Source organism: Pseudochaenichthys georgianus, chromosome 14 (genome assembly GCF_902827115.2).
Source record: "Pseudochaenichthys georgianus chromosome 14, fPseGeo1.2, whole genome shotgun sequence".
Lineage (NCBI taxonomy): Eukaryota > Metazoa > Chordata > Actinopteri > Perciformes > Channichthyidae > Pseudochaenichthys > Pseudochaenichthys georgianus.
This window is the reverse complement of record NC_047516.1, coordinates 7,654,749-7,677,162: the sequence shown is the minus strand read 5'-3', so window position 1 is coordinate 7,677,162 and position 22,414 is coordinate 7,654,749. Positions and strand designations below refer to the sequence as shown.

Sequence of the window (22,414 nt, the reverse complement as noted above, 5' to 3'; positions counted from 1 at the left end):
ATTCCTTGATCTCCAGTTATAACGACGAACTACACCGCCCGGACCTAACGGAGCCGCAGTGGGCTAGCTCCGGGACGCCGGCTGGAGCTAGCCCCCTGCGGCTCCGTTAGCTCCGGCGGCCACCACTGGGATAATTGGGTCCCCTATTAATAATAATAATAATAACTGAGATTTCTATAGCGCCTTTCAAGGGACCCAAGGTCGCTTTACAGGAATTGGGGCGAGCACACACAAAACAAAACAAAACAAAGGTCAGACAGACAAAACAACAGATCGATTAGGGGCCGAAAGCCTTGATGAAAAGATGGGACTTGAGGGCCCTTTTGAAGGCGTCCAGTGTGGGGATGTTGCGAATCTCCGCAGGGAGAGCGTTCCAGAGGGTGGGGGCTGCCACACTGAAGGCTCTGTCCCCGAAGGTTCTCAGTTTGGTGCGGGGGGTGGTGAGCAGGCCAGAGTCTGAAGACCGCAGGTTCCGGGGTGGGGCATGTGGGTGGAGGATGTCCGATAGGTACTGGGGGGCAAGGGCATGGAGGGACTTGTAGGTCAGGAGGAGGACTTTATAGTTTATGCGGAACTTGACCGGCAACCAGTGGAGGTGGATGAGGGTGGGAGTGATGTGCTGCCACGGCTGTGTGTGCGTGAGGACCCTAGCAGCACAGTTTTGGACATACTGGAGCCTGTCCAGGGTTTTGTTGTCTATTAACATTTGCTCCCGTTTAGCATTATGGGCGTCATAGCCATAGACAATAAAAGTCTTACCCAAGGCTGAATCATAAACTAAAATGTATATGTATGCATAAAGGGTTACGTCCTTAGCTGGCTAATAAGTAACAAGCTAAGCTACCAAGCACACAAACACCTGCGAACGGGGTTAACATGTATAATATTATCATTTTAGACTTCTTGGAAGTTCTGTTAGTACATTCAAGCGCACAGCACGACATTTTAATTGTCTGGTATTTGTAACAATATTCCCTAAAAGGCACAATCACCACGAACATGGCTAAAGCTAAAGGGTCAAGTACAGTACTATGACTAACTAACGTTGTAGCCTCTATGTTTGTAGCCTAGCAGAGTGGACAAGTTGCTGTTAGCTGACAGTGAGGCATGTACGTGTCCATCAACGTGACCACGCCCTAATTTATGCAAACACTTTAAGACCTAATATAAATAAAAGGGTCGTGTTAGAAAACAATTCACTCACAGATTCATAATCATGGAATCTAACTATATCGATAATAATATTTATTGCATCCATGGGTAGAAACATGTTTTTTTCTGCTGTAAAGTTGGGCATTTTAACATGGGGGTCTATGGAAATTGCTCCTTTCTGCAGCCAGTCCCTAGCGGCCCATGTATGAACTGCAGTGTGTGGCACTTCCGTATTGGCGTCCCGGCTGTTCCCCAGAGTTTGCCGCTTGAATAAAACAGATTTAAATAAAATACAGTGTATTTAATTCAAATTACGCCATATCAACATTGATTTTAATTTCTTACAGCTTCCCCTGTAGCGAGTTCTGATCGCTCAGTGATGATACTTATATTTCTGTATCGATATCTTGTTTTTGCAGATCCGATAAGTAATAAGGGTATTTTACAGTGAGTTCTGTGCTAAGTGCGTTAGCATTTTTTCACTCAGGGCTAATTCAGAGCCTTTGTTTTACCCTTGTGTTTTGTTTAGTAAAAAAAATGTTAATATTGTCTGATAGCTGAGTTTCTTTCCGTTAAGTGGGTATGACACATTCATAGTTTGTTAAATGTTAAGAAGCTCTGAGACGCTGTTTCTTGCAGGTTAAGTCCCATGCCCCCCGGTACCGAGGGCATGGGGCTTAACTGGATAAGGACTTAGATTTTTCAGTCAGAATTCAATTTGCCATCTTTTGTTTCAGCTTTTTTTCTTCAGTTTGCATCTATTTTTTGATTTCATGCCGTCTGGTGTTCAAGCACATCATCAGAAGGAGTGGGTGCAATTTGTAGGGTCATCATATCATCAAGGCGAATTGGGTGCTGGATGTCTTAGAAATTGTATTTTCGTGACAGTGGGTGTCTCCCCCTTTGTAAAATTGACTCGACAGTGCATTACACACACAGCTCCAGAGCCAGTTATTGTGGAAATCACCATACATTCCCTTCTGATTGTCTCTGCATTTGTTTAGAGCTTGAGATGTCAATGTTTCAGTCATATATTTTTTCAATAGCACTCACAGTGATGAGCAAAAAAGTGAATGGCAATATTATATTCAATCAAAACTTCTCTTCCAAATCATTTGAGTTGTTTGTATTGTCTGCCTTTCCTTTCTTGTTTTATTTTGCTGTGTTGAATATATAAGACCACAGTCGTGTTTTCATCTTTAGTGATTTTTAACATGTGCAATTTCATTCATCCAATATAATCAATCATTAAGTCGGACATCAAATATTTAACCTTGACATCTTTCTGTAGAAAAAACAACTGTAGTAGATTTCAGTGATCTTGGATTATACTGCAAGATTTGTATGAAGATACATTTTGATATTGTTTTTGGTAAACCTGGCCCTTTACTTATGCAAGAAAAAGTTTTATTTTAAGAATAAATGGCATCACGCCACGATTCATTGATGTACTGATGGCCTTTTTTACCCTAACCCTAACAAATTATGTGACTGTCAAGATAATTAGTGTAGGGTTACAGTTAGTCCTCTGCAATGAACAGCCCTTCCCTTTACCTCAACATTTCTAATCAAATGTTGCATTTAAGTCTGCTGTATGTTGTAGCTAAAATGACTCAGTACATGTATAAAGGGTAGGAAGTGGATTTTCAATATGCTTAATTCTGGGATGTCATGTGCCACTGTGATCGATGTTTACAATGTTGTTCTCTTAACATAATCACAGTTGTTAGCATTTTTTTTTATGTGTGAAACTCTGAAGATGCACATGTACATTCATAAACATTCACAAGTATATTCATAAATGAAGGCCAGTGGACTAAAATATAATATCTGGTAATTAAAGAGCGTGCAAAACGATCATGGTTCGAGCCATTTCTGCAGTGGCTGCAGTGTTTGTTTGGTAGACTTTGAAGGCATTAGACGCCAATAAGATTCACAGACTTGAATGCCACACAGGGTGATGACTCACTCTGTCAATAAAATGTTGAAAGTGGCAAATGATCTTTGGACCTCTGCAGCTGCTGTCCTTTGAAGGGAAATATTAGCTTGCAGTACAGGTTTCCTCCGCAGACTGAGCAGAGATGATGAGTTTGTGTGACCTCCGTTTTATCAGATTTCCAATAAGATATCCTTGTTGTAAGTGTATATTTGAAGGACCTGAATTGTCAACTACACAATGCAGGGATGGGCACACTGCACATGTTGCGTGTATGTTAAAAAAGTAAATATTACTAATCCTTATTTGATCATTCTGTAAACTTTTTTTATTTGGACTAACCCTAACCCTTACCTTAACTTCAGCTCTGATGACCTAGGTTTTCAGTTAATGTCTGCAATGTCAGAACTATGACTCTAGTTATTGTATTAAACATAATACCCACAAGAGGATATTCGGTGTGCTGATAGAAAGTAAAACAACTGGAGCTGAATACATCTCTCTTAGGAATCTGAACAGGTTAACGATAAAATACCAGACAGAACTAAATAAAACTAGTATAATCATCTTGAGATAAATAGGGACATACCTGTATCATTGTGTTGCTTTATTGTTCAGTAAAAAAATGCACTTTAAAGACGAGTCTGTACAAGATTGTGTTCATTTTATAAAAGCAATTCATCTTCACACTGTGCAGGAATACTTGCATTAAAGATGTTTGGCAGTTTTTTCCAGGTTCCATAGAGTTTTGGCTTGCACAAAGAATGTCGCCATATGTCTTTTACGAACCTTGGATGAAAGAGTAGGAGCAGGTATTTCCCATTGTTGGAATAGTTAAGGCAACAATTGAAGATCACAAGGTGAAAAAAAGGCCAAAGAAAAAGGCAATCCATTAAATCCAGCACAGTTTGAGTTTTTCACTCTTGGAAATGCTTAAGGCCAACCTTCAGTCTGTAAGAGCTCTGTGTTTTCTGTGTTTCCAGAGGCAATCAGGCTTCACCATGGTTTTCCCAGCCTAGGGAGGAACAAAATACACACAATCAATGAAATATTTTCCAGTGTTTTTTTCAGTGTTTTTAAATTAGTGATTGGCTGACTGTGTGGTGGCATTGGTGCTCAGGTAAGTGTGTCTTTCTTTTACCTTCGCCCTCATCAAAATCTCATGCTGAATGATTGTTTTCTGAGTGTTGCTGTGTGTGGTCCGGCCAGCTCTACTGCTTCTTGGCCGGCACACTGGATTTCTGCTGGACCACAGAGAATACTACTGAAGCAGCACAGTATTCACTTGTAGCTCCCATTCTTATCTGAAAAAACAAACAAACAGTGAACCAGGTTGAATTTAAAAGGCAGCAAAGAGAAACGTAGACAATGTCTTTAAAATGATTGACAGCACCATTTGTTTCCCGAGAAAGCCGGGTCAAATACATGTATTATTTACCTGATCAAGGTGATCATCATGTTGTGTATTTTTTCTTTGGAAGACGTTTAATCTCAATGTCCATCGGCCTCAGTTGGCACCCCGGTTGAAGTGCTCCAGCACGGTGGCGTTGGTTTTCTCAAACAGCCACTGCTGGCTGAGAGAGGACGGGTCGCACGTGTTCATGAAGACCCGTCGCTCACTCGGGCTGCTGTCCATACAGCTGTTACTGACGGGGTGGTAGAGACTTTTATCCTGGAGGAAGGAGAGTAAAGAAAGAACAGCCCTATTCATACAGAGGATGTACATTGTTGTTCTTGATGTAACTTGAAGCATTATATTCTCACAAATGTTAACCATTTTTTCCACTGTGATTATTAAACCATTTAATCCCACTCAACCCATACTTCTTTCAAAAACATTATCCATTTTTTTCCATAATAGTGGTTGTTGTTTTATTTTATAATGTATTTTCTGTTCCTGGACCATGGTCTTATATTTGATATTAGAAATAACAAATCAAACCAAACCAAAACAAAGAAAAAGGCGATCAAATGGTGAAGAAATAAACTAAAAAAGATGACTTTACAGAACATTAGGTAATATTTTGAGTTTGACAAGAATACCTCTGGAGCTTATGAAAGGACATGAGGTCAGGATTTAGCTCAAATGTTTAATTCTGTGCGGAAAAAAAACTATAAAAAGAACAACTGGCATTCCTCATACCTTAAGTCTGGTTTGATCTACACCAACTTCTAAGGAAAATATTTCCCTCTCGATGCTGAATGTGTATATATGTACAGAAATAGATTCCCCAGAATTGTTCCGTTATACACAACAACAAAAGCAGCCAAAAGGATAAGCTGAACGATGGTAGAATCACATCACATACTGGCTTTAAAGAAACAGGAACAGGGGTAGGGTAACGTCTGCTGTTTATGCATCCTGAAATTTGTTTGCACATTCATTCATTACAGTAAATGTTTACTAGATGGCCAACATTATGATGAAATTAGTAATTGACTGACTCAAATTATGCTTAGGTGACCACAGAAATCACAACAGCAGCACCGTTAGAAGGCTGACAACAGGATGCAGCTGTAAATTAAAAAAAATTCACTTTCCTCTTCATACCTCTCTGTAGCGCCACAGCTGGTTGCCCTTCATGCCGTGACAGTCGTACAGGGTGACGAGGCTGTTGTGAGAGACGGCATCGAAGCAGACCTTCCTTGTGTGCATGGGGTCACCCACCCGAATATCCTCCCTCCAACCAAATGTTAACACCTGCAGGGAACACATCTCAACTGTAAAAAAAACATCACACTGTTTCCTTCCTCTGTTGCTCTTTCCACATTTTCCATTTTCCCAATCACAGTGTTTCTATGTGGAATGTTCCTTATTTGAATTGAGGATATGAGGCTAGTGTGGGACATGTGGTACAGATTGTAAAGCAAGCTGAATTAAATCAAAGTGATTGGGGTCAAGTATTCTGCCAATCACCTGTCCATGGCTCCAGGCCACCTCGCCCCGCCCTTTCACACAGCTCTCCAGGCGGATAGGGCTTCCTGACACAAAGTGCTTGATCTCCATGCACATCCCACTGGCCATATTCCGTATCTACAAAACACATACACAAAATCACGTGGAGCCTCAAAAAAATCACAGTATAGGTCCCATTAAATATGTTAATCATTCCAGCCACTACTTCAGCGTTTACTTTAATCGGTCCCAACCTGACGCATGGATTTATCACAGATCCCATGTGTTGATGTGTTCTAGGGCAGGGGTTCCCAAACTTTTCAGCCTGCGACCCCCAAAAATTACCCCCCCACCACGTGAATTGTCAACGGGGGGGGGGGGTGTCCTACCCGGTGTGCTAGTGCATTGTCAACGGGGGGAGCCTCGCTACAGATGGCCAGTCCGCCCCTGAAAAATGTCTATGCACACGTTATTATTAATAATAAGGTAACACTTTATATTAAGGTACACAAATTAACCATCAACTAGTTGCTAATTAACATGCATACAGTACTAGCAGTATATTGGCTCTTTATTAGTCATTATAAAACAAATGACCATAGTCTAAAAGTATTAAGCTATTAGTTGAGTTTTTCCTCAATAACCCTCTAATTAGTGCGTATTTAGACCACCAGACGTAAGGAAGTTGTTGTACATGAGCTTTGGTATTATGCTCTGCTCAATATGGGCCTAATAAGGCAGGAGTACCACAAGAATAGTAGTTATCCCATAATAACACTTAACAAATATTCTTAGGTAACAACACATGAAACTATTTGTGTTAATTGTTAATTGTTTCTAAATAACTAAAAATGTGGTATTTATCTAAGAATATGTTTTGGGGTATTGACAGTTCAGCTACCAATAGCAAGGTGATATTGACCTGTATGTTTCATATTTGCACATTTATATTTTTGTAAAATGTATACTGAAGGTTAGACAGGAAACCAGGTACAGGAAGTAGGAGAAAGTGAACTGAATAACATGGCAGTAAACTACTACTAATTTTCCCTATGCAACCTGAAGAGCAAAAGGGTCAAGTCCGTCAGAAAGCAATGACTGTAAGTGTAAGCCTTGCACTTACAATGTAAGGAATCGGATTAGTAACATGTATTGTGTTTATGTGATGACATTTGGAGATTAATGAGAAAATGCGTTAGCATTCACGCTAGCGTGAGCATAAACGGTAGCGTTAGCCATACTAGCCTGTATACATGCTTATTGCATTAGCTATATTTACCTTGTTTACACTTAGCGTTCCTATGTGTTAATCTGTGTATGTTACACTTGCATGTATGAGATCATTAAGTGCCTTGTAACTTCATTTTTTATAGTTTCACTCCGTTTGAATGTCAGTGGACTGCAAATAAGTTAATAAAGGAGCATGGCTGCTCATTCCCTGGCTCTCAAAAGAGTTTGGCTGGCTGTTTAATCTATGTTCACATTGAGACAGCACAACACAGAGAGAACAGTACAGCTATGGTGTAAGTGCATACAAGCAGGTCACTATGATCACAATAAAATCTGTTACAAATCTGTTTTTATTAAAAAGTACAGGCTGCATTTGTGTTCTCATCCTTGGAGAAACTTGACATGTTTTGGTCAACCCAGTCTCACGTTATAGTCACGACATTTAATCTATTGATTCGTGTTCACCAACACGATTTTCCCCTTTTTTTCGTGTCAAACAGAACGATTTTAAAAGCAATGTATTTCTATTGGTATTGTGTTTCGTGCCTGCAACACGTCTTTTTGTCCGGTCGGGACTTGGAAGACCGGAAGCTGTGTGGTTCATAAAAACATGTTCTTTATATATACAGTCTATGGTTCTTACTCAATATCAAGCCACAATTATTGTTTTTAATTTTAAATTGTATAATGGCGGACTTTTGTTGCCATCAGTGAGGAAAATAAATGGGGTTCAGAGCCTGAAATCTGTATTTTTTTAAATCTTTTTTTCCTTCTTTTTTTGTTTAACATAAACAAAAAAAAGAAAATAATACTTTATGCAGATTGTGCTTGCTTTTCTCTTTGAAAGTCATCACATAACGGCATTGTAATACACGGTTCGGCTGCATTAAATATTACACATCTGCCGTAGTTCTTTATGTATAGAGCCCTGATTAGAAGACGTCTAGACAAACTGGAAGAACTGCCACGGAAACTGAATATGTAATGTGGATCATAAATATATCAGCAATTAAACAACATCTTCCATTTCTCTTCACACAATACGTCTCCTTGCAGTATCAACATTCATTCTGCTGACTTTTATATTTGATCCAATTCGTAGATAGGTTATATTTACACCATAACGGTGCACAGCTGATATAAAAGGACTTGTAGTTTTTAAAGATATTACTGATTTTCTTTGAATAAGAATGTAAATACCCAGTCTGAAATAATATAGCAATATGCTGTAAAATTATGTGAAAACATGAATAAAACTACACATCTTCAGATGTTATACATACTAACATACATAAGTGTACAATAATACACAATTATTATGGCTGCGTGTACCTTGTGTGCCCCGCCTAGTGGTTAAAGCACGTTATTGAATTATTGTTTTAATGTGTTATATTTGATGAAAAAAATATTAACCCTCTATGGTACGCACTATGATGCCATTTGGGAAAAAATGTACATGAGTACATACTTTCATAGGGGGAAAGTAGAAGGTCAATGATAGAAATATAGAATATAAAAAATCAAGAAGATCTCTAAGTAAGCGATAAGTAAGTGATCTCTACAATAAAACAGTTTAGTGTAGGATGTACAAAGATATTAATAGGAGGATGTGCAAAACAGAAAAATTAATTACTTCAATCGACCAGTCAGAATATGCACTTGAACGCATCCAAGCTTTGTGATTGGGGTGACCCCATGTGTCGGGGCGTGGCTGGTGGGCAGTGGGCTGACGTTGTCCGTCTCAACCGGTCTCAACAGGAGTGACAGTCCGCATACACACAAGACCGCAATTATGGCAGAAGCAAAAAAGCCCAAACTATATAATTTTCACTCCGAGTGGGAAGATGATTATTTTTTTGTTTATTCCAATTCAAAGTCCATCCGTCTCATCTGCAATGCGAGCGTCGCTTTACCGAAGAAGGGTAATTTAGAGCAGCATTTCAAAACGGTGCACAAACGCTACGAGACGAAATTCCCTCCTAATTCTGCCCTACGCTCTTCTGTTTGTTGCGTGCATATGTAACGGAGTTAAACATGTGAATACATAATTATAAGTTTGTGAATGATTAATTCATAATAAGTTGTGAATTTTAAGTGATGAGATTGTTTTATTTAATATTTTATGTTTTGTTTCCTGTGGGACCACCTTCCGTCTTTGTTTACTTCCGGTATGTATTTTCCACCCTCCGCGGACTGGTCATCTGTAGAATCTGGAGAATCACAGAACGGCCGGTCGTCAAGGGCCGGCTCGATTCGCTAACGGCCATCACCGCCCTTCATGTTTTATGTTTTTAAATGGCATCATTGAAGTTGCACTGACAGAGGTCCGCCGTTTCCCCGCAGCGAGGCTCTCCCCCAGATGACAGCACCCCCCCCCCCCCCCCCCTCGTTGACAATTCACTAGCCCCACCCCCCCACCCCTTTCTATTTGGACTGGTATTATTTTTTTATTTTTGTAATCATCTCGCGACCCCCACTTTGGGAACCCCTGTGCTAGGGGACTGTTTGGTTAGTAAAACAGTCATCATATGTTTATTGTCACTTTACAGCTTTTATGACATGTGGGTAATAATGACTATGGATAACATTATTATATGGCACTGTATATCCACTCCCTTACTGTATAATCATTTGATCAAACTTGTCTTTATTTTTTTATTTTTTACCTTTAATGATAACTTACGGGATATTAAAGGGGAGAAACGGGGTTGACAGGCAGCAAATGGATATGTGTGGACTCAAACCCTAGACTGAGATGGCAGGGACTTAGTATTTGGATATTGGTTCCACACATTCTTTTAATTCACAACTCAATTGAATTATGTGTTGAATTTTGATACCTTTGTATCCAGTGCACTTTAGAGCATCACTTAGTGTTTGTGTTTAACACGACAAAGTGACATACCTCGTACACAGTAATAGATGTAACTTTTCTTAAATATTATATGTAGAGCTACTGATTTCCTGCCTTTGTCCACCACTACAGCATGAGTTCACAGCAGTGGCGTAACTATCGACGGTGCAGCCGGTGCAACGCCCCGGGGCCCAGAGCCGGCCAGGGGCCCATGCAAAAAAATTGCACCAATGGCATTGACCGGTTCACGCAATCTTCAAAGTAACCAAGCAAAATCAATTAATTTGTAATTTGTCTGTCCAATGACCTTGCTCCCTTTCATGTCATGTGATACCTTGCGTGACGAGCGAACCGTTTAATCAACCTGTACTGTAGCTAGCTGCAGCAAGTTTGGCAGCATTATAACAAATGTAACAGCTTACATTTATAATGTACAGCAAACCAAAGAGCGGCGCTCAAAAGAGAAAGGACAAGAGAGAACAAGGAGATGTAACAGCTAAACAGACTAAATTAGACGGTTTTCTTTGTCATACATACATCATCCTCGAAATCGAGCGCTAATGTTAGCAATGTTGATGTGCAGCGGCAGCCGGAGGCTAACGATAGCTTACCTGCCTCACCACCATCATTGCCATCTAGCTCCACAAGTGAAGCTGTATCCCTGGACGTGGCTGTCCAATCTTCTTCTCCAGCCAGTTGGAGAGGCTGGATTTGGCTGTGCCCGGCGGTGGTCCAACAGTTCCCACAAGGGCCCCAACCGATAGGGGACTCGATGGCGCTATTGAGACCCCCGACGCCAAGATCAAAAGCTATATTATAGCAACCGGTCCATGTAGGCCAGAGGTGCCCAGTACGTCGACCGCGGTCGACCAATGCTGGTAGATCGCGAGTCATTCATTAAAAAAAAAAAATCCAGCTCCGATAAAATAGACAAAACAGGTTTTGATCCCTCCTCCCTTGGCCTCCATGCCACTTAATTCAGGAGTTTACTTGATTGACAGAAAAAGTAAACTTTTTGCTTTCCAATCTGTTAACCCAGAATGCAAAGCGATGCAAAATCAGTCAAGTGCCGGGAAAACTCAAATTAAGTTAAACAAGAGACAAACAACAAAATGAGTGCGGGACCGAGCAAGAAGCTAAAGACATACCACTTCCACCCATAATGGGAGGAAGAATATTTTGTTGTGATGTCACATTCAAAGATTATTTGCTTTATTTGTAAAGCAAGCATCGCTCTGCCAAAGAAAGGTAACGTGAGGAGAGGCATTATCGGAGTGTTCACAAGGCATATGACAGCGACTTCCCTCCGAGTAGCGAGTTGAGAAAGAGAAAGGTCATGTATTATTGCTACACAAACATTATCTCGCAGTCTTAGTGTCGCCAACTCGTTTCTAACATGCAAAAAGACAAACAAAATGCGTCTACGGTCGGTGTATTTTTTATCTTTCCAATCGAGACGAGATCTCTCTCTCCCCCGTCTGTGTGTGAGGGGGCGGGGCAGTTTACACACGCAGCTGCTCCATGCAGCAACACACGGCGGGGATTGCGGAGAGAAGCGCTCCAAGGTGTGGTTAAATGTTACCCGTCTTGAGGTGGACAATGCTCGTTGTCAAGAGTGTTTAGCATGTAAGGGCGGAGCAATTTGTCTAAACATTTAGCAAAAGTGCACCACATTCAGACAGAGGAATGCACCGGGTTCGACTGTCTTTCTAGTAGCTCTGTAGCCCCATCCACGAGTAACTTTTCCACGTCAGGTGTTATGTATGCTAGCAGCAACACACGGAGTTAACTCAATTATACAAACATGGGTTAATGATTAGAGGTAACTGAGTTATTTATTTTGTTAAAGTTTCAGCTATTCTCTTTACAGTTCTGTCATCAGATTATTTAATACGATTTGTTAAAACATTGTTGTTTCTTTTGATGTGAAATATTATTTATTTAAATAAAAAGCAAACAATTGTTAAGTTAATTTAATAATACATGTATTTTTGAATCAAGTATTCATCTTTATTGTCTTCATTGTTAGTTTCCACATGCCTAAAACAACCTCAAGCTCAGGGATGGGCAACTTTGATGGTGGTGGGGGCCACATCATTGATGTACTGGCCACCAGGGGGCCGCAGATTCACTTGGAACACACACACACACACACACACAACAATTCCATGTGTTGCATGTCATTTTTAACAAATATGCTAAGTCTGACATCTTCATTGACATTTTACAATCAAAGGGAACATCCTCTAATAAGCTCACTAAACACATATCAGTTCACAGAAATGTTATTTCATTTTTACAAGTGGCATGTTTGTATTGAAAAGGTTATTAAACAGTGGAATAAAACTATTTTAAACTATTGGAAAGTACGGAAAATGTGTGTGTATTGAGATTAACCATTAAGATGACATAAACATGAAGTCATGAACACTAACCCAGACATTAGTTGTCTAACTTGAACCTAAAACACTTGTAGCCAGTCTCTGCATTCCCCTTATTCCACAATAAGGGCAATGTCAACACAGACACCCGTCAGCCCGCACTCTGCTGTTCCTCAGTGCCGCTCAGCCTCCCTCCCGCTGACATTATGAATGAAAAGCGTAGTAATCACAGGGTCCGTGACAGTTTGTTTTCATCTGATTTCAAATAAACAAAGTCTTGGTTTTAAGAATATTAAACTTGTTTCGCCAAATTCAGATGATAAATACAACTTGTAAGCTTGTAAAGGCATAATTACAAGAGGCAACTTAACGTTACAGCAGGCATAACAACAGCCGGTGTTTCTTGTGAGGGTTTCCCCGGGAAACAAACACAATACACACAAATGCGTCACAGATTATTTTGCGGTATTTGAAATCATGTACGCAGCTCGCGACGTAACCAGGAGTCTAGTGGACGGTATCAGAACTACAAGTAAAACAAATTAAAAATATTTGAAAAAAAAAAAGTTTAATTTTTTTTAATTAATTACGTTGTTTATAAATTAATCTGAGGGCCGCAAAAAGAGAAGGTGGGGGCCGCATGCGGCCCGCGGGCCGCCATTTGCCCATCCCTGCTCAAGCTAAATCTAAAAGTTGATGGCTAAATAAGAGCGTTTGAGAAATTGTGCAAGGCATACAGTAATAGTCCGAATAGTCGATTAATCGTTTCATTAATCGATAGATTAATCGATTATCAAATTAGTCGTTTGTTGCAGCCCTATTATCCCATGTATAAATAAAACGTGTTATTCAGCAACCCTTGCAATTTGAGATTTTATTTTTGGTTGGTAGACCTCGGTGAGCTGGTCATTTCAAAAGTAGCTCACCAGCCAAAAAAGTGTGGGCACCCCTGATGTAGGCCTACCAGCCCATTCCCCAGAGACAAACATCAAGGAAACAGGTTAAATCCTCTTCGTAGTTCGCTGTGCCGTTGTCAGGCTGTGGTGGTTTGAGGCCAGGGTAGGCTGTTGTTGATAGCTTACATGTATGTGGCGCTTCTGAGTGGTTGTGTATGTCCGCGCGTGTGTGAGCTTATCAGTGTGCGCTTATGTTTGGGGCGATGGGGGGGCCCAAAACAATATTTGCACCGGGGCCAATCACAACCTTGTTACGCCACTGGTTCACAGTATGGTCATGATGAGTATATTCACTTTAAACTGTTTGGTCTTCCGAGAAACAGAGTTGGGGAAGTAACTAGGCCTTTAAAAATGTTTTCCATATTATTTAAGGGGCGGTAGAAACTGCTGACATTTTCCAACAGAGGATAAAAATACAGTTTAAACTTTTCTCTAAGCTAATGAGCAGTTAACATTAATTTCCTCCTTTTTCAGATATTATTTTGTATTTCTCAACTATTGCAAAGTTTAACTAACTTTTAAAAACCCTGTTAGTGCTGAGAGTGGATGGGAGTACATTGCCTTATTATAAGATGACTTAATTCTCCCAGGCAACTGTCAGTCAGGTGTGCATTAGATCACTACAATGTGCTCTGCTGATAAAGTTTAATTTACTGCTGTGTTCAGAAACTAGAGATGTGGTTCTTTATAATATTCTATTCATCCTAGTTTCGTAAACTAATCCTTACCTCTCCCCATGCAGCTGCTGGAGGCTCCACCATTGGGTAGTGTTTGGGCAGATCCCAGGCCACATTGCTCATAAACCATTTGAAGCTCTTGCAGTTGAGGCGGTTCCTCAGCTCCTTCTGGGCCGTCATGTCTCCTGCTGACAGGTGACGGTATTCAGGCCGACGCTGGAAGACATATTCGGCGTATTCATCCATCCACACCTCTGCCACACGTTTCAGGTTCTGAAATAAAAGAGTCATCCAGACATATTCTTTTACTACAGCAGAGTTTTCTTAGCAGGCATTTACATTTTGCCAGACTCTCTATGAACCTACCACACATAAGCACACAATCCCACAGTCCCTGGCAACAAAGAAAATGTTTTGGAACATCTTTGGACTGTTTTGTGCACATACATGTTTAGATGGTCAGCTGTTAGAAGTGTAGATGTTCCTCGGAGAGCCTGAGCTTACAATGGCATCCATGTTTATCTACCCTTTCATTTGTGTACTTTAGCTTCATGAGATCATTCACTTTGTCTCATTATTTAATGTATTCAGTTTATTTCAGTTCAGTTTCATTGCAGTTCAAGGACACAGCAGTTGTTTTTATATCGTGCTCTGTCTGTCTGTCTGTCTGTCTGTGAGAGAGAGAAAGAGAGAGAGTGTGTGTGTGTGTGTGTGTGTGTGTGTGTGTGTGTGTGTGTGTGTGTGTGTGTGTGTGTGTGTGTGTGTGTGTGTGTGTGTGTGTGTGTGTGTGTGTGTGTGTGTGTGTGTGTGTGCATATAAATGACTTTTCCAAATCCCTGTACTCCAATATCTAAAAATGTCCTGAGCTGAAGTATATTTGGTTTCACATCAAGCCATACTTCACACAAAGCCAACAATGCTATTTTTATTCTGGTTCGTAGACTAAATAAAACCCTAATTTAAATGCTGAACAGCCCTGTGTGTGAATATTGCAGGAAACTAATAATGTATAAATCTATTTGGCTGATAAGATGGTATTTTAAATTTTGCAAGAGCATAATTGGATTTTGCTTAATGTATTTTCCAATCAAGAAACCTTACCGATAAGAACTTTTTCAAAAGATGCAAATAGAAACTGTTAATAAAATAGGACTATTGTGTTGTTGCTGTTAATGAGCCAGAGAGTCTCTGCCATACATACACTTCATAATACCTGATAAATAACTTGTAATATGCAGACCAGATAGATGGAAAATATAATAATGAAGCAGTCCTCCAGTATGAAATAGCAGTAATATTGTCACTTCCTTTGCCAATCAGCATGTGAAACTGTGATGTTGTATGTGGTTCTGTAGGAGCATGTTAAAGTCTCACAAAACAACCCCTGAAGATGTTATCAGGGTTAAGCCTTGCATTGGGTATGACATTTTTTTTAATTGTATTAACAGACCGGATTATAGACTTAAAAATTGCAATTTAACAATGTGGATTTTATACGGCTGGCCCTGTCCAATAAAAAAGACACAATTGAGCTGCATCATAGGTAGCCTAAGATCAAATTTTTTGTGAAGCTTGGTCAATAAAATGCACTTAATGTCAGGATATCTCTGCAGCATTCAATTGTTATGCCCTAAAACTTTATTAATGTGTAACATAAAATAGACGGGTTACTCAAGTGTCAGACTGCAAGTGTGCCATGCTATATGATTATCAAACATATAGGCCCTGAATGTATGAGCAAATATGGATCCATTATGCTTTGATTTGAGCTGCTAACATTCTAATAGATTTGTCCTACTTACAATATAATGTAATCCAATGTTGTGTGGTGAATAATATATAATAGACAGCATTGTACTGACACTGCACCCCTGTTGTAGACTGTTAAAGTACACATACAATCTGTGACTGATCTGCTGTATTGTATTGTGTCATGATCCGTGAAGGCATACAGTACAGTGTGAAGAATTACCTTCGCCAAGCTGATCCCACCAGGGACTTTGTATGGGACGTACTTCCTATAGATGTGCCCTACCCTCGAGCAAGGAATGTCCTCCATCCGACCACCACACATCCAAACCTACAGGGACATGCGGAAAGAGAGGAAGATCTTTTTAATCAGACTGATTTGTATGCATATAGAATCTTTTTCCATCTAAACATTCAAAGTTGTGGAAAGGTAGAAGAAAGGTGAGGTTAGGAGACGATCAAGGAGACGAGCAGGAAATTGATGGCTAAGAAGAAAGAGGCATGAAGTAGGCTACAGTGATTCTATCAGGCTTATAAATCCTGGGAGACTTAAAGGAGAGAAGAGTGTATTTTGAAGGGAGAGGCAATAAAGATAAAATGGAAGGATAATGGAAGTAGAAAAGAAGACACCACAAACATATTAAGATATGATGGTGACCTCACTTCACCTGAGCAGCAGAGTCAGATTAACCCTCCTGTTGTCTTCGGGTCAAATCTGACCGATGTACTACTTTGATAAATCATGACTTTTTTGTTTTACATTCAATTGCATTAAGGCTCTTTGATATCCTTCACAGTAGACATTTGAACATATCAAATTGCTGATCACCACTTTCATTGCATTTTGGATGATTTAGTCAACTGTGTAACACCCATGGTGGTCCCATAAAGAAAAGGAATTAGTAATCATCCGGATCAGATAAAACACACACACACATACATACATACTCAAGATGTGTTTCCCCCCCCTTATGTGCCAAATCCCCTCATGTGAATTACACCTGGCACACACAAACACACACACAGAACAATTTGATACATGTCCCGCTCTTATGTGCCCATCCCCCCACATGGATCACACCTGGCACACGCAATACATGTTTAGTGTCTATTATTTGTATATTTACTGCAGTTTTTCATGTCTACCTAGTCTGATACAATATTTACAGTTTGAAAGGGTGTTAAATGTAATTTGGTGATGATTAATGTGTTTTGTGTTAATGTAATAGCAGTTAAAACAGGACCGGTGAAATTTGACCGTGAACACCAAAGTAAGGGCGGGAAAACAAAGACAATAGGAGGGTTAAAGAAAGCACAAGTCACTTCTTTGGCTAGCGCTCAAACACATTGGACGTGATAGGCTAAGGGGCAGGACATCTCTAAGCGGTTGACCAATCATAACAGAGCCGGCCAGCTAACCAATCAGAGCAGACTGGGCTCTGGTTTCAGACAGAGGGTGAACAGATGTGGTGCAGCACAGACAGCATGAGAAAAATAGAACACTTTTTTAACATTAAAGGATGTAAACATGTCACAGTAGAGGCACACACATCTGAAAATGAGCATAATAGGGCCCCTTTTAGCCCATTAACACATTTTACGGGAAAACAAGGCATGGTGTCTTGTTGAAATATTTAAATTACATTAGGATATATGTTTTAAGCATAGTAATGTGCTTGTATTTAAATCCTATTTAACAGTAATTGTATTTTGTTTATTTCCCTTTTCAATGTTGCATACAAGAGACATCTAGCACTGGCTTACCTTTTTAAACCTCCAATAATGACAAAAGTGGTAATTCTCTTTCTTGGCTTTCTTGGTTGAAAATAAACCATTGGAAAGAAAGGGTGGCAATGAATGAGAAGACAATGAGAGGAAGACTTAGAGACAGCAGGCAAGATGGAAACATTTTTTTGTTTTACAGACAATAGCAAAATAAAAAATGGAGGGAAATGAAAAGGTGGATTTAAACATGAAAACAAACAAGCTTAGTAAGAGAAGAAAGAGGTGCCGGGTTGTTCTCTATACACAGTAAAGCCCTTATAATGTAAATACGATTTAAGCCATTTGAAGGTTAGAGGCATGCTGAAGATAGTGCAAGTTCATGAACATGGGGGAAGTCTATTTAAACATGAAATATACATATTTTACATAATGATTTCGAGGAGAGTTCAAAGGGGCTGCAAAGAAAGTGATCAACCTCATATCCACTTGCCATGACCTGACTTAAGTTTGAGTTCAACTCATTTACATGTGTGAACAGATGGCGCTACACACTATTTCTAATAAACATAACACTACGTAACCTTATAATCAAGAGAGGTTATGTAGCATTATGTCTGACCTAACAGGAAGGCTGCCTTGGACCTTTATAGAAAAGGTGATTGTACTGCCTGGGTAGGGTGTTTTGACGATCGCATCCCAAAATGACGAAGGACGATCGCATCCCAAAATGATTGACTATACAGGCCAAAGAAAAGGCTCAATCCGTTGCAACAACAAAGTCAGACAAATACAGGACTTTCACAAAGTAATTCTCCGTAGGCAGGCGTCACATTCTATGGCAGACTCTGCTTCCGTAAGTGTGTGGAAATAGGGGAATTACATGTATGTTTAAAAGTGCTTTGAGGGGTCGGGAAGACTGGTAATGTGCTAATGTTAATGCGGTCCAATTCAAACGATGACCGCAATTCATGTAATTGCGGTCACAAGTCAAGCTTAACATATTTTACACATTGTTTAACCAAATGCAAAAGTCGTTTTAGCCAAAACATTTGTCTTTCTGAAGCCTAACCAATAAGTGTTGTTGCTCATGTAAACATTAAAAACAAGAAAATAAATGCATGTAAACAGCAGTAACTGTTGTCCTTATTAACTATTGCGTTTATCTTTAAAAAAAATCATGTTTCAAACATAAAGTAACATCCGTTCGTGTTACTTGATGAACTGAGGGTAGGATTCAAAGCCACTATTATTTGAAGTGTTCGGCCTCTAACAAAGCCATCGGTATTTGACGAGTTGTGAGGGAGATTCCGTCAGTTGCCAATGCCAAGGTTAAGGAATAAAAGAGGAATATGAGGTCTATTATCTTGGGATGTAGGAGAGTAAACAAGTATTGTAATTAATATTGTCCCGAGAGGATGTTCCCAAAGGTTTAAGTGACCTTCTAACCTTTCTCACGACAAACATATGTATTCCTTAGCTAAAAACTAGAGTCCAGCAGGAATAGGCTATTGTGGCCTTTTTATGAAGCCTTGTTTAAAAACTCCTTGCTTCCCTATCATTTGAAATGTTTCTAACTTTTGGCACCACAACCAGAACGTCTCTGAACTCAGATCAGTCAAGTGGAGCTACTCAGCTCACCCAATAGAGAGAAACTACAGAACAACAGAATTAACTTCGACTGCATGAATAAAACATATTGCCGCAACACAAAATCCATCATTGACTTAAAATGCAACTTGAGATGTGTCTATTGATGTTTTTTGAATAAATAAAACACAAGCACATACAGTGTAATGTTTTCAGTGGCTCTGGTAATATGGTTGCTTCAGCTACTTGAATAATAATGACCTAACCAAAGTCAGGAAGAAACAGGAGTGTAATGTAGGTTTAATTGTTGATTTGTGTGTTGGCTTGGTTTCATTCTAACTTGATAATAACAGAATGTAAAATAGGCCACTTGTAATTAACCATTAACTTTTCCCGTTTGAAAGTGTATTAATAGAAACAATGATTGGAAAACCAGTGCATTTTCATGGTAGCAACAATCTATTTTCAAGCATATCACTGGCTAATACTGTAAGGTTGACCTAAGTAGCCTACTATCTATCCAAACTTTTGAATGCTACAGAAACTAATACAAAAATAAAAATCATGTCATTTGTTCTTGTATGCTGTAAGACAAGTTTTCTTCTTCCAACAGTAGCTTACTTTTACTCTTTTTTAGCTCCATCCATAGAGGTTTAATGATTTCTGCCCCCAGAGCAGCTCTGTGTCTGATGATGGAAAGAACTGAAACTCCTATCTGCCATGACGATATAGAAAATCCACCATCAGTTGTATGCCTCGCTCGGCATGTGAGGTCATATTGCCACTGGGCTCTGTGTGCCTGAATTTCTGACATGAATTCACTGTGTGAGCTGGAAAGGCTTGATGTTCCCATACCAGTGTGACCAGGATGGAGCTTTAGATTAGCTGTACCAATGAGGCGATTGTGTTTCATATGCCAGCAGAGGCAGGCTGTCCGTGGGAGCAGGAGTTTGGTTGTAAGGATTAGTATGAAAGCCTGTTAATCTCTTCACCTCAGGAGACTGGGTGTCTGCTCTGTATCATCTAATGGGGATCTTAATAAAAAAGGACACCAAATTGAATATCTGTGGGCAGGAAGTAGGGTTAAGAGGCACAGCTAGACATGTGCTGATAGCAAAATTGTATAACGTGATAATCATGGCCAAAAGTAATAACCTTGGTATGGAATATTATCTCAGTAATTACTTTTTACAAGATAAAAAGCTTCAAAACATATATTAATGGTATGATCCACCACAGCTATGGCTACATTTTGGTTAGGCTTAGGCACAAAAACGAATTGGTAAAGGTCAGGGAAAAATGGTGGTCATGGTTAATAAAACCAATAGGAAACCCATTAGAAATTCATTATTTTGTTAAAAAGAATACAAGTATAAAATAAGAGTGTGTTTTTGGTGTACATTTGTAAAAATTCTTCTGTAATGAGACCCCAAAAAGTAATTGTAAGACCTCAGCTATGCAACAATGCATGCTCTTAATATAATGAATGCGTCTACAAAAAAGTTGTATTTTATTTGATCAGGGACAAATAAGGGACCTTCAGTGTATTTGAATCAGTCATCAGTCTTCTTTGAGCTGTGTCATTGATTTTGGGTCATGTTTTATGAGCTATTTAAAATGTCAAAGAAGACGTGACCAGAGGGATGAGCAAATACATTTATAGTAGAACATTAGAAATAGACCCTCAAAAATAAAACAAAGAGTGTCCTTGTTTTGTGAGTACAACAAACGGCCCGAGCGAAGAGAAACATGAAGCTTTCATTACCTCTGCCAAGGTGATGTTTTTGATCCGGTTTGATAGTTTATTCGTCAACAAAGAACCCATTAAATGGTGGAGTGGATCTCAAACAATCGGCGGATATACACACAACATTTTACACTCAAGGAGACGGCCTTTGTAATGGTCTGCACACTATGAGTATCGTTGTAGTTATAGATGTGACAGAAACCAAAAGAAAGGAGCATGATGTTATTGGTTCGAGAAACTTTCTAAGGAGACATATTTTATTATAATTGAGTGTATGACCCAGATGAAATGACAGAGAGCTAAACAAACAGGTAGAAAGATGTTGTATTTGTAGAAAACATTAATTTGTAAATCAAATAAGTCTTAATAAGTAAGTGGTGTGTAACCTATCGATTTGATAACGTGTTTACCTTGAAGGAGATCTCGTACTGTTCTCCTCCCCAGATCTCCAGACCAGTGTCGTATCCTCCCAGCTCCCAGAACCACTTCCTGTCCACAGAAAACAGTCCACCTGCCATCACTGGTGACCTGCAGGAAAATCACAACAGATTTGTAAAACAGCGGCATCTAAACCATTTACATTACTGCTCTACTGATCTGCAGAGCGGCAACATTACCTTCCACTTTTCACTTGCCATATACATTTATAAATGTAAGATTTCCTTACAATCTACTGCAAGACTACTTTGAAGCTCAGCACTTTATCAGAGTCATAGGAACAAACGGTGGATCAAACAAAGCAAGAAGACAATCCAAAATCAACCTTAAAAACGTCCTTTGTGTTATCACAACTGAAAAAGCTGTGAAAAAGAAAATACGACGATAGGTGCTCAATGTCTCAATGATTGTATAGTCTAATGTTACCTATTGTGATTTTCTTTCACTGAAAATAATGGTCTTGACAATAAGTGAAAACAAAAAGTCAAGAAAATGATTTCTGTTTCAAAATATTACTGTTCATATTGTTAAACCTAAAAGCTCCCGACAAACCAAACGATTGTGTCCGTTAGTGTTGCTCTAAATCAGGGGTCTCCAACCTTTCTCCACCTGAGAGCTACTTTGAAAAAATGAAAGTGGCCAAGAGCTACTTGCATCGCATCGCTTACATTTATTCACATAGCACTCATCAGTTGAATTAAGCTACTTTTGTGTGAAATTGCAATACCTAAAGCTTATCTTAAATCTTAACTTCACATCAAGGTCCAAGAAAACGACAATTTCTCACATATTAATATGGACAACATAGTAAGTACATCACTGAAGATTCACATACATGTCCAAGAGCAGATTACAATGTTTTTACTTCTTATTATGGCCCACATAGTAAATACATCGCCTTAATCACCACCTTGCAAGCATCTTATGGCACGTGTAAAATAAGTGCATTCACTCTTTTTTACAGTCAGTGAGATGACTGGCGCTGCATGGAGTCCACCATAGAGGTGTATGCTGGACCCACTTAGGTTCACTCTAATAGTCATTTACATGTTCATCAGTCGGTCTTGTTCTGTATTTTGATTTCAT

At 39.4% G+C, this 22,414-nt stretch overlaps 1 protein-coding gene across 1 annotated transcript in view; it reads right to left on the bottom strand.

The window, feature by feature from the left end:
• Nucleotides 1-3,698: 3,698 nt before the first annotated feature.
• Nucleotides 3,699-22,414, bottom strand: part of LOC117458727 (polypeptide N-acetylgalactosaminyltransferase 10-like) — an 83,150-nt gene continuing 64,434 nt past the window's right edge. Inside the window, exons 7-14 of the mRNA XM_034099361.1 lie at nt 21,301-21,418; nt 16,055-16,162; nt 14,134-14,355; nt 6,006-6,122; nt 5,640-5,789; nt 4,527-4,760; nt 4,230-4,392; nt 3,699-4,103 (exon numbers count right to left, since the gene is read on the bottom strand). Coding sequence (XP_033955252.1) covers nt 4,596-4,760; nt 5,640-5,789; nt 6,006-6,122; nt 14,134-14,355; nt 16,055-16,162; nt 21,301-21,418 — 880 coding nt within the window. The 3' untranslated portion in view covers nt 3,699-4,103; nt 4,230-4,392; nt 4,527-4,595. The remainder of the gene's footprint in view (nt 4,104-4,229; nt 4,393-4,526; nt 4,761-5,639; nt 5,790-6,005; nt 6,123-14,133; nt 14,356-16,054; nt 16,163-21,300; nt 21,419-22,414) is intronic.